This window comes from Candoia aspera, chromosome 12 (genome assembly GCF_035149785.1).
Source record: "Candoia aspera isolate rCanAsp1 chromosome 12, rCanAsp1.hap2, whole genome shotgun sequence".
NCBI lineage: Eukaryota > Metazoa > Chordata > Lepidosauria > Squamata > Boidae > Candoia > Candoia aspera.
The window spans coordinates 21016653-21029581 of record NC_086164.1 but is presented as its reverse complement, the minus strand read 5'-3'; the positions used below and the strand labels follow the sequence as shown (position 1 = coordinate 21029581).

General features: G+C 50.3%; 1 protein-coding gene across 1 annotated transcript in view; it reads right to left on the bottom strand.

Moving 5' to 3' along the window:
* Positions 1 to 9988, bottom strand: part of OPHN1 (oligophrenin 1) — a 110193-nt gene extending 100205 nt beyond the window's left edge. The window contains exon 1 of the mRNA XM_063313792.1: positions 9806 to 9988. Within this exon, the coding sequence (XP_063169862.1) occupies positions 9806 to 9959 (154 nt within the window). The 5' untranslated portion in view covers positions 9960 to 9988. The remainder of the gene's footprint in view (positions 1 to 9805) is intronic.
* Positions 9989 to 12929: the final 2941 nt, after the last annotated feature.

The window sequence follows — 12929 nt, the reverse complement described above, 5'->3', positions numbered from 1 at the left end:
CCGCCTGTGATACAATCAGTGACTGAGACCCTTCCATGCAAAACTCTAACGTATACGCTTGCATTTGTTAGAGCCTTTGCCAGCTTTTAAAATGGTCGGGAGACGTTTCCTGAAATGCACCCCCCACCTGACTGACTGATGTTCTGAGCTTCAGAGTGATGTCAGAGAAGCTGATCCAACACCTGCAGTTAAACCACCTGCCATTAGGACTCCGTGTCTCTGCTCACAGAGTCAGGAAGCCGAGAGATGTGACAAACACGGATTGACCTTCTGCCAAAGCCTCTTCTCCCTCTTTATAAGCAGAAGCGAGCCCTGGACCTCTTCTTGGCCAGGATGCATCACACGGAGCTGCTTTCCTCCAGCCCTCCGCCTCTGCCTTGAGCTCACCAGAACAATGCAAAGAAAATAAGCCAAGGAATGCAGTTCACGTGAAAATACCCTCCAGAGGACAGTCTAAGGAACGCAGCCCAAGAGGAGAGATGACTTTCACCCCAGCACCAAGTTTTCCTCTAGGAGCGAAGAGGCTCCTTCCGCCACAGAGGACAACCACGGCAGCCACCCCTTCTTACACATCCCAGTCCCAGTCAGTCATCAGCCTCCACCCGAAATGTGCTGCACTTGCAGGGTGCAAAAGAGGAAGGAAGAAAGACCACTGACCAATCATCTGGGGAGCTGCCACCGTTGGAAACCAAGCCCTTCTCAGCAGGCAGAGGGGACTGTTTTTGTGTGCTGCCATTGGGGCCCCAAATGACCTTTAGCAAGCCCCAAAGTTCCTTTGGCGACTTCTTGCTTCTCCAAGCCACAGATAAGTAGCGTTGCAGCGACATCTTCCTTACTCAGCGATAGGCTGGCTTGAATGAGGGCTCTTTTCTGTGGGGCAGAACCTACCCCATGTAGAAGACAGCTGAATCCTGCTGCAGGTGCTGAATTCATACTTGTGGAGAAGAATCAGTGTCCTCTTCACAGAGTTAAGGCAGAAGAGGCACAAAATACCCCATCTTACACGTGCGTTCTTTCAAAATAGTTCCTGGCTTGTGTCACTTGCGAGGTCAACCAAGCCCTTACTCAGCAACCACAATGGCATAGAAACTCCTAGGTATTCTGACTGTTGAAAAAAAGAGGCGGCCATACAATGCTAACAAAGGCTAAGTCACACGCTGCCAGAATGTGGGTGGTTCAAGCCTGGTTCTGCATGCTGTGGAAACCCAGACAAGTGTGTTAACCAGGGTTAAACCAGGGCTTAGTAAAACGTGTAAACCCAATGCTGCGAAATCGTACAGAACCTGCACTGGAAAGGAAAAAACTTGCAAGATTCATAAAGAGTCCTCCGTGGACAGGAGAAGACTTAAGTTGTGTCAGGAAAAGCAGAATAAGCAAGTTGGAAAAAGCTAGTAGACAGAAAGCAGAGGGGCAACACACAGTGGAAGATGAGGTTCTCAAGAAGGTCAAGAAATAGTGACCTAGAAAACCTTGGAGATGATGAAGAGCGAAGAGAAGAGGGACAAATTTATGGTCCACGCAGGGAGTGGGACTTCATGTTACGAAACATTCCTGGTGCTGGAGTGTTACTGGGAGAAAAGGCAGCAAACTTAACAGCAGCGATGGATTTCTAACCAACTAACCAGACACCCCTTTGACTCCAATCTTAACAACAAATTTTGCTGTATAAATTCAAGGGGATTGAAAGACCCAAGAAATTGATTCAGACATGACACACAGAACAAGCCACACATCTTGCTAAGCTATAAAGTTTACAAGCCCCAATAGGTAATACTAAACCACATTAGGGTTCAGCATGTTAAGCAAACCCAAACCAGGGATACACCAGCGATAGCTTACAGTGATGTGCCTATCCAGTTACAACATAGAAAATAAATTTCAAGATAACCTCCGCATGGAGGCCGAAGCCAACACAAAAATGCATGTGCTGGTGGGAAAAAAGCACCTGCTGTGGTATGTGACCCTAGAGAAACTATCGAGAAGATATAAAGGCATTCCAAGTGTACGTTGGAAATGCGAACAAGATGAAGGGACATTTTATCATGCCTGGTGGACATGTAAAAAAGCCCCCCAAAATTGGAATCAAATATACACATTGATGCAGAAGGTTTTAAAGATTAATATTCAACTGAAGCCAGAACTTTTCCTTTTAGGACTGATGGATAAATAGTTAGGAAAAAGTCATGGAAGATTATTGCAATATATGATTACTCTGGCGAGATTACTATATGCCCAAGGATGGAAAGATTCATCATTACCCACCAGGGAGGAATGGCTGGTGAAATCGACAGAGCTTGTGGAGATGGACAGGCTGACTTCTCTGAGTAGAGACAGGTCATTACCGACATTCATCGACGGCTGGAGACCCCTTACGGACTTTTTGCCTAAAAAAGTGGTCTTGTGGCTCATGGTTTTGAAATTAGAGTGGGTTATAGAAAGAAGGGAATTATGATGTAATCTTAGAATTGTATGTATAACTGCTGAATGGAAGATCAGAAGCCACTTTTTATATACTGTGTATCTTCATGTTTTTTGTTCTTTTCTTTTTCTTTTCTCTTTTTTTCTCTTTTTTTCTTTTTCACATTTACTTTATTTTTGTCTTTGAATGTATTTATTATATATGTAAAATCTTTTAATAAAAACTATTTAAAAGAAAAAAGCACCTGCTGCTTGAAGCTCTCCTATCTCCAGCTGGCCACATGCTGGCAGCCTTCCTTTCCGGCGATCCTGCCTTTGTGCTATAAATACACACCAACCCCTTCCTATCTGGAGTCGGCACGCCATGCCACACTTCCACCCCCAAGACCATTTCTAATCTGAACTGACCAAGAGCCACGTTCTGGGGGCAGTGGCTTTTCCAGTGGCAATTCCCCCCATGCGGCCATTCTATCTAGCCAGAAAGCAGCCTGGAGGTCAAGCGAGCACTACCCCCGCCCCCTTTCTGGGGGAGACTTTGCCTCTTTCTGGTTCTTTCCAATCCCAAAGGAGAAGCAGGCATGTTCAGACCTCAAGCCCAAGCACAGTCTGTCTTTGGGTCACAAGGCCGGTGTGTAAAAGACAAACACACACACACCTGAGTGCTCACAGTTCAAGGCATTTCCTGGTTGTAAAATTGCTTGCTACTGTTTCTCTGGTATTCAGCATCACAAAACTTACTGCCAGCAGTCGCCAGTCTCAAGGCATGCAAAGGCTTTTTCCCCAGATGAGTCACTCTCCCCTGATAAAGACATAACATTTCTGCATTTTCTCCCCTCAGACCTGAGACCTTTAATGGGCCCATTTGCACATCTATTCTAAGCACACAGTTGAACTGGGTTCGCACATTGCTTGTTGCTTGCAAACCATAATTTACAGTATCACAGAGGCATGAAATCTTTTTGGACCTGAGGATTGTCCTGGCCTTCAGCAGCATTTCAGAGGTCACATTTTAAAAAGTAGTGAATATTTAAATTGTATTACTATAATAAGAGACCAAATTGCCAATATCCGCTGGATAATGGAAAAAGCCAGGGAGTTTCAGAAAAACATCTATTTCTGTTTTATTGACTATTCTAAAGCCTTTGACTGTGTGGACCATAACAAATTGTGGCAAGTTCTTAGTGGTATGGGGATACCAAGTCATCTTGTATGCCTCCTGAAGAATCTGTATAACGACCAAGTAGCAACAGTAAGAACAGACCACGGAACAACGGACTGGTTTAAGATTGGGAAAGGAGTACGGCAGGGCTGTCTACTCTCACCCTACCTATTCAACTTGTATGCAGAACACATCATGCGACAAGCTGGGCTTGAGGAATCCAAGGCTGGAGTTAAAATCTCTGGAAGAAACATTAACGATCTCAGATATGCAGATGATACCACTTTGATGGCTGAAAGTGAAGAGGAACTGAGGAGCCTTATGATGAAGCTAAAAGAAGAAAGTGCAAAAGCTGGTTTGCAGCTAAACCTCAAAAAAGCCAAGATTATGGCAACCAGCTTGATTGATAACTGGCAAATAGAGGGAGAAAATGTAGAAGCAGTGAAAGACTTTGTATTCCTAGGTGCAAAGATTACTGCAGATGCTGACTGCAGTCAGGAAATCAGAAGACGCTTAATCCTTGGAAGAAGAGCAATGACAAATCTCGATAAAATAGTTAAGAGCAGAGACATCACACTGACAACAAAGGCCCGCATAGTTAAAGCAATGGTGTTCCCCGTAGTAACATATGGCTGTGAGAGCTGGACCATAAGGAAGCCTGAGCGAAGGAAGATCGATGCTTTTGAACTGTGGTGTTGGAGGAAAATTCTGAGAGTGCCTTGGACTGCAAGAAGATCAAACCAGTCCATCCTCCAGGAAATCAAGCCAGACTGCTCACTTGAGGGAATGATATTAAAGGCAAAACTGAAATACTCTGGCCACATAATGAGAAGACAGGACACCCTGGAGAAGATGCTGATGCTAGGGAGAGTGGAAGGCAAAAGGAAGAGGGGCTGACCAAGGGCAAGGTGGATGGATGATATTCTAGAGGTGACAGACTCGTCCCTGGGGGAGCTGGGGGTGTTGACGACCGACAGGAAACTCTGGCGTGGGCTGGTCCATGAAGTCATGAAGAGTCGGAAGCGACTAAACGAATAAACAACAACATTACTATAATAATACTTAAATTTATTTTAAACTGTAATAAAGTAATTCAAAATAGTTAATTTGCTTCCCCCCACATTTAACATTTTTCTTCTGTCACTTGAAGAACTACCATTTCAAGGCAATTTGGGGGGAACACCTACAACCATGAGACCACCCATGGTTCATGCCACCATGTTGTGTAATCTCTGTGGCTTACTTAGCAAACTCTAAAACCAATGCTTAACATGATATCTGAACCTGTTCAGCGCAGTTAAAGGGGAAATAAGAGAAGGAAACAAATGCTCATTGAACTATTTGGGTTTTCGTCATAGTGAAGCACCCCAGTGTTTTCAGAGATTCAGCACAAATGTTGCCAATCTCTGTTCAGATTTCAGATGCCTATTTATTCCTCTGCTGCGCAACAGCATGTCCCAAGAGAAAGGGGTACCAACATGCACAAGCAGCACTTTGCAGCCATCATCCTGCACACACACACACACACACACAAGAAGAGGGTAGACCCCGATTTTCCACTCTTTTCATACAGAAGACACTCTGCAAGGCTTCACCACCTGCTGCCAACTGGCACAGAGCTACATTGTTCAGCTGCCAGATGAAAACCAAACTGTGTGGCACTTCTTACTTTATACTTTTTAGGAAAAGTTCCCCTCTCAGCCTCTTCTATCAGGTGAAGGACTACATGTTGCTATATTATTCTGGGGAAAGGCTTCAAAGGAACATGCTGCTTTTGAGGGGTTCAGAAAGTTGTGCCATTTTCATTTCCTGGGAGGTTAACAAATTATTATTTCCAGTTATTCCATAGACTTGTCCTGGCAGCAGATCGCTCTAAGGAGATATTTTCTTCTATCAATGAGAATTGAGCTAGCTGATGCACAGAAATATCTATTACTCTACCAGCGTAAAATGCCCATGTATTTGGGACCTGTACTTGTCCCTTCACTCCTTTGTAAATGAAGAAAAATTAAAGATCAGCCCTTGTGCCTTAATTATAGCCCAATGCCATGAAAAGGTACAGAGCTCTTCTGCAAGGCATCCAGACCTAACTTATGCACCTGTGGTTTTTGCCCTCTGTAATAAAGACATCAGTAACTGCATATCCCACTTATTATTTCTCACAGAGACATTGTGGTTACACAGATTCTTTTAGGCTGTATATAGGCATCTTTCAAAAGACACACATCAAAGATACAATACTGGTGAAACAGCTTAAAATAATTTCTGGATGAGCATTTCTACCACCACCACCCCCCCACATCTTCTGGGGCTCCTGTCTGAATGAAAAACAGTTCTTGGGAGGCTGAAATCAAAGGGGGGTATTTACAAACTCAGAGGGAGGGGGGGTCCTTAGCCCTTTTTCTTCTTGCAGCATCTTTGCTTAAAATCAGACCCACCAGTTTTTGGAAAACTGAACTTAGATCCAGGACAACCACACAGCCCATTACTTCCGGATATGAGTATGTAGGATTCCTAGAAAGCAAAGGGATTGGTTTGCAGTAGAATTACTATTCATTTTTAAAGCTTCTGTTTCTTCTGCCTATTAATGGTGCAATGGTTTCATTGTACCTGGAATATTCCAAAATCTATAATCGTTTTCAAATATTTCAGCAAACAGAAATGTGTCTCCTAGATAAAGTACTGTGTAACTCCAGCCTTTTTTCCACCCAGGCATTCTGTGGGTTGTTTCCAAGAAGTGAAATCTCTAAAAGACATGTCACTCACCTCTCAAAGTCTAATTTCTCTGGCAGGAAAGCAGACTAACTGAGCTGGTTTAACATCTGTTTTAATTCTACGATGCCCAGAATCCAGGCTTCTCAACTTCCTAATGCCCCACTGGAGCCAACTAATCAGAGAGCCAACTATGTTCAGGTCACGGAGAAGTAAATGGCCATCAACAACTGTAACCAAAGAATACGTTCATCTGCTATTGTACAACCTGACCTTCAAAGAGTGCAACACCCAACCACTCCCAAATGCTTTTAAAGCACTTTTTAATCCGTTCAATCGTGTCTGATTCTTGGCAACTGCCTAGACAAGCCTCTGCAGTTTTCTTCGCGAGGCTTTTCCAAAGTGGCTTGCCATTGCCTCCTTCCTAGGGCTGAGAGGGAGTGACTGGCCCAGAGTCACCCAGCCGCCTTCGTGCCTAAGGCGGGATTATAACTCCCCATCTCCCAGTTTCTAGCCAGGTGCCTTTAACCACGACACCAAACTGGCTCTTTAGTGGTGGTTGGGGTTTTTTTGGCTGCATTTTAGTCCAGCTGCAAATGACAAAAAGTGGTTCCTCCTGGGATCTGCACACTTCATCTCCATCTCCAGATGGGTGCACTGATGGTGCACAGATGCTTTTCAAATACACCTCTGAGATCAAGGCTGTAAAGAGATGACGTGGCTCTAGCCACGATTCAGTTCTTCCATCGCTGCCTTCCTCAGCTCTAGCATCCTCCAGGCGAGTGGACTTCAACTCCCAGAATTCCTCAGCCAGCACAGCCCATGACGGGATGTGCTCACTGCTTTCCAAAAAGCTGCATTTCCAAGAGCCTGCCATGGTAGCAGCCAAACCTCACAACCGTCTGGGAGCTGGGAGGCACTCGTTTTCATCTCCCAAGTTGGTATTCCTATCTGGTGGATAGTTTGCAAAATGCCAACAACTCTACACGCCTTTCTTCACATTTCCTTGGGATTTATCTGGGTCAACTCTCCAATCACAAGGCACGTGCAGGCACAACTTCAAACAGGCGCAGCTCCCTGATCGGTGGAGAAGGGAAGAGCTTGCTCCTAAGAGAGCCAGCCCTGCATCTGCAGAGCTGCGAGCCAGAGCTGCTCAGGGGAGCAATGCCCAAGAGTCGGCTGAGATATTCCACCAAGGTCTTGCCAGGGGAAAGGGGATTTTCAGTGATTAAGTGATTCGATCAAGGGCGCAGCCCCGCTAAACTCCTCCTCCATCTCTCTCACAGCAAAGCAGCCCAGGTGCCCCAAGGTGCGGGGCTTCCCCACCAAGACCACTCAGTGACTACCTCAGCGGCTCTGAGTCACTTCTAGCTCCTGGAGGACCAGCCACGTGCCACCCGGAAGAACAAGAGGGAGAAGAAGAAAACCTTGAGTGCAGAAAGGTGTGGGTGGGAGGCAAGCTCCTGTACCTTCCAGTTCACCCACCCACTTTAGGGGTGGCTTTACAAATACTAAGTCACAGTTTGTTTAACCATGGTTTCCTTAATAAGCTACAAATAGCTGGGTCTGTGCATTGTGTTAAATCGTAAATCAAGTTTTATAGATCGCGGTGCCTGGGACTACACTACAGTTTAGGCAACAAGCAGGAGATCCACATTAGAGCTTAGCCCAAGGTGTAAACCCAGCGGGTAAGGCTCTGGCATGAGTTCCTCTAGCACGACCAGGGTTCCTCTTTCACTGCGTCCAGCTAAAGGCAAGCAGATTAAAAATGCCCTTGTTAATCCAACAAAACTACTCTTTTTTTCTTACCTTGATATATGCCCTGTGCTGCACGCAGCTCATTTTGAATGTGCGTAAAATTCAGAAACACTTTTTCACGTAGAGCATTCGTTACCATCACTGTAGACAATCCTGCTGAAAAGATTCACTCCCCAATATACAAACTTCTACAACTTCTGCAATTATGAGAAACAGGACCTCCTTGTGGTACCTGCTCCCTGGGAAGGGCTCCGAAAACTTAACAGATCATGCCTAGAAATGACTTTTTTCAGCAGCTTTTATAATTCAGGAACTTACTATTAGCCCATTGATCAGAGAAATATGCCACACAATCTGGCCCTTGCACGAACGCTTGAACAAAATACTCACACTGCCTATTCTATGTTAAAATGATATATAAACTGCATTTTCCTTCGAGATCCCCAGCTATCTGACAAGAAACTGTAAAGCCACGCGTAGAGGCCATACAAAATAGTCTGTTCGGGAACTCGGTGCATGCAAGCAAGTCTCTCTCTCTGGAGCCTGTTCTACGCCTGTTCCCAGAAAGCGGTGCACAGAGCACCGGGAGGGGAAGCCCCCGGGAGCATGAAGGTTGGGCCCACCAACCAAGGAGGCATCGCTGCAGAAGAGACACTGTCTTACTGGGCACCTGCATCTCTACTCCTTGGATAGCAGAAAGGGGAGGTGGGGAAACCCTTTCAGAAACTCCTAGATTCTGGGGCTTCTGCAGCTGTCCAGAGTCAGTGGACTACACAAGCCAACCTTCCCCAACCGCTCACAAGTCCAAGAGGGATCCCACTCATCTCCCCCATAGCAAGCCTCCAGGACACTTCTAGCATTCTCTGAAATATTTGCCCCTGCCCCCAGGTGTCCAGGATAAGCCACACGTCATGATGTTGTCACCCAAATTACAGAACTCAGGCCAAAAAATATCAAGGCATGACATCATGATGCACATGATGTCACTTGCCCCCACCAATGCAGCTGCCCGGACTAGCACAAGCCATAAAGATGGCGGGGTTCACCACACTTTCAGCCCTGGTTTGCTTAACCAAGGTTTGTGGAACATATATTTTGAAGTACGCAAAAGCAGGACAAAGGTTTTGCCAGCAAACTGTCACTGGACCCCCTAATGCACTAAACTACGATTTAACAGGCCACAGGAACTAGGTTCCTGAAACACTGAGAAGCAGGAACACATAAGCAACTTAAGGGCTTCCTGTGAACTGGCCCCGGAGGGCCCAGGGAGGACGCCACGAGAGGCAGAGCAGCTCCCGGACCGCGGGCACATTCGCTCCCTCAACTCCACCCCGCTGGTCGCGCTCAGCTCCGGAGGACAAGGAGGTGCTCCTCCTGTTTTCTTGGCACTTATGGAGAAGCCCCTCTGACGTCTTCCGGGGAGGGGGATTTTGCACTCCGGCATTTCCTCGTGGTCTCCCATCACAGGACCAACCGGACGGCTGGGCAGAGTCCTGCGAAGGGCGCAACCGCGAGGGCTGCGAGCAATTCAACGCAATATAACCGAATACAGTGCGATCGCCATCTTTGAACGGAAAGCAGCATCACCGCGGGTTTCTCCCGCAGGCCCCGCTGAGCCCGCAGCCGCCGCTCGGCCTCTCCGCCCGCCGCCCCGCCCGGGGACGGCGGAGGGAGGCTGGGCGCTGGGCGCTGCGCGGACGGCCCGGCCCGACGCGACGGCCGCGGCGCCGCAAGACCTCCGCCCCGGCCGCCGCTTACTTTTGATAGCCCCGATGAGCGCGTTCCCGTCCTTGACCACGTCCTTGATGAACTTGTTGGTCCGCTCCAGCTCCTGCTCGTAGCACTTGAGCCTCTCGCGGAAGTCCGGGCTGTCCAGGTAGCAGTCGCTGAACTCCAGCGGCGGGTGCCCCATGGCGGCGCGGCGGGGCGCGGCGGGGCGGGGCTGGGAGGGCGGCGGCCGCCCGCCGGCGCCTATTCAGCCCCGGGGGTTCCGGGGCGCGCTGGCATCCCGTGGCGCCGGAGCGGGCCCGGCGGCCGGCTGCTCGGGGCGGCTCGGGCGCGGCGGGGCGCGGCGCGGCGGGAGGGCGGGAGGCCGGCTGGCTGGCTGGCTGCCGCGGGGGAAGCGCGTCCTCGCGAGCCGGCGGCGCTTGTGCGGCTCCGCATCGGCGGGCGGGCGGCCGGGCCGGCTCGGCTGGCGCGTCACGGCCGGCTCTGGGCGCGGGCGGGGGGCTCCAGCCGCCGCGCGCGCAGCCGCTCCGGTCCCTCCCCCGGGCCGCCCTTTGTTCGCCCGCCCGGAGTCCTCCGGCGCTGGCGCCTCCTTCGCGGCCGCTCCCCTTAAAGTCGCAGGCGGCGCTCCCGGGCCCGCCGCATCGGCCGGGAGAGGAAGCGACTCGGGCGAGCCACCGCGGCTCAGGCCACGCCGGGGTCGAGCCGCCAACCATGGTTTGTGGGGCGCGCTTGGCGCGGGCGCCACAAGCCCAATTGCAGGCCTCCGGACGACCAGCGGCGAGGACGCAAGTGGCCGTCCGGGGCTTCGCAGCCCAGATGCGGCGGGCTGACTCCGGGCACAGGCCGCTCCCTGCTCTCATTGGCGTCCCTCCGCTGCGTTGGTAAGGGAGCCTCTGGCGGTGCCCCCTTCCTTCGTGCTGAAGAAAGTGGGGAAAACGCTTGCTGGACCCCGGCCTGGCTTCCTGGCCAGCAGCATCCCGGACACTGACCGCCACCCAAGCGCGCTCCTTAAGGCACGGCTGGCAGGCTGGGCGACTGCACCCAATAGTCAGAATGGTGGGCTCGCTACCTGCCAGGTTGCCCAACAAACAGGTTGCCGCCGCAGAGGCTCTCTTCTGAAAGAGCGCTAAACTTGTGTGCTGACATAGCCCAAGTGGGTGGCACAGAAGAAGGGTGTCAGGTGTGACAGGAGGGCGCGATCAGCCATGAGCTGGTCTTTGGCCCCTGTGCTGCTGCACGGGAACGACCCCGAGGGGCTGTGGCCACAGCTCATGGAGTAGGCAGTGTGGCATCTGGGGAGGCCAAAGAGTGGTGCCCAAAGTAATGAAAACGGTGGAGAGGGTGGTCGCACGGCCCCTTGTGGAACCCCATCATGTGGTGGTGTCAGAACCAACAACATGCAACTGGTGGAACCTGGCCCCCTCCCTGCTTTCAGCTGAGCTCCTGTAGGCACAGAACCTGGATCTGGCACAAGTTCAAAAAGCTGCTGAACTTTTTCTAAAAAACAGGTCTAGCTCTTTTTTGAAACAAAGCTATCTGTGTTTCATTGTTAGAGTTGCGTCAGGAGCCCTCGTAAGGCCTGACCAGTGCTTCAGCTTGCCACTCTGGAAACCGGGTGCCCGGCCGCCCCTGCTGCAGCCCAGCCAAAATGGTCAAGGGGACAGTGCCCAGCAGAGGGAGGGAGGGAGGGAGGGGCTGGCCTGCAGCAGCCTGAACTAGCCAGTAGGAGCTGGGCAGTTTCCAACCTCTGAGCAGGTCAGCAACCACATTATTGGTGAAATGTGCAAAAATTGTCAGGAGAAGAGGGAAATCTTGAGAAGGGAACAGCTAAAGCTGACCTGCCTCCACTGTGGGCTGGGGATAAAGCAAAGGCGATGCCATGCGGGTGGGGCATCCATAAATGGTTGGGGGGGGGTGATGTAAGGCTGCATGCTTCATGTGTTACGTAATCCTGCCTTCAAGGCAGTCACGATTCACTACATGGAGACTCTTCCCGTTAACTGCAGTCCAACACAGTCTCCACTGAGCATGGAACAGAACCCTCCCAGCCCTGGCTCAGTCTGGCTTTTGCTCTGGGATGCTGGCCTACCTACCAAGGGCATGTGCCACCACAGCCCAGCCTAGTCAGGCATAGCCTTTTGTCCTGGGCCAGACCCTCCAGCAAAGAGGATGTCTGTAGTGGCCGTGTTCATACAACACATGGGGGTGTTCCTAGGCAACTAAGTCAGACAACCAGGTTGCTAGGCAACTCAGCTACAAATTGGTTAATCCCACTTTAGCCTAGCAAGTTGTAGGAACCCAGGCAGCCTGGTCAGTTGAACCGGGGTAAGCATGTCATGAAAACACTACAGACTAGCAAACCCTAGATTATGCCACGTACAAACCCTGGCCCAGTCAGCAGGAGTTGTGTAACCGTAGCAGCTGCAGCTGCACAGCAGCAGCAGCTTGTGGGACACAAGCCGGAGGGAGCCGCCTGTGTGGGGGAGGGGGCACCAGACCATCCAGCAGATGGGAACGGCCTTCACTGGCCCCACGGCCAGTATCTAAACTGCCTCCTTGGCAACTGGCCACCGCTTCCTCTTTGGGAAAGATGGCCTCTCCTGGCCAGAATGTGTGCAGAGCCACTCTAGATGGGAGGAAGACATGGCCGGCTGGCCCTCCCTTTGGCCCCTTTTACACACACGTGCATTTACACTTACATACATAAACACACAGAGACACCTGGGGGGAGGGCAGAAAAACCCGTGGAGATAGAATGGCTCTAACCCCTGGTCTCTGCAGCAGAGGTGGAAGGGAGGAGACCTCGAATTAATGCTGCCGCCAGAAGGTTAGGAAGCCGTAAGGAAAGGATCCTAGCAACTTCTGTGTTTCAGGCCCCAGGTACAGGAGGACATTTGCTATTCTGATCCTGTAAGAATAAATCTCACACCAAGTTCTTGGAGGAGAGCCATGTTAGTCCATGGTGGCAAAACATCAGGAGGAGCCTGATGGCACCTTTGCCCACGATGGTTTGCTGCCGCAGAAGGATTCTCCTGTTCTTAGGGAGAACTGAATTCTGTCAGAAATCGGCTCTGTGGAGCACAGCTGCCTCCCCAGAAATGCCCTTTCTCTGCTCTTCCCTCACCCCCTCTGCACACTTTTATTCTTAGATGGG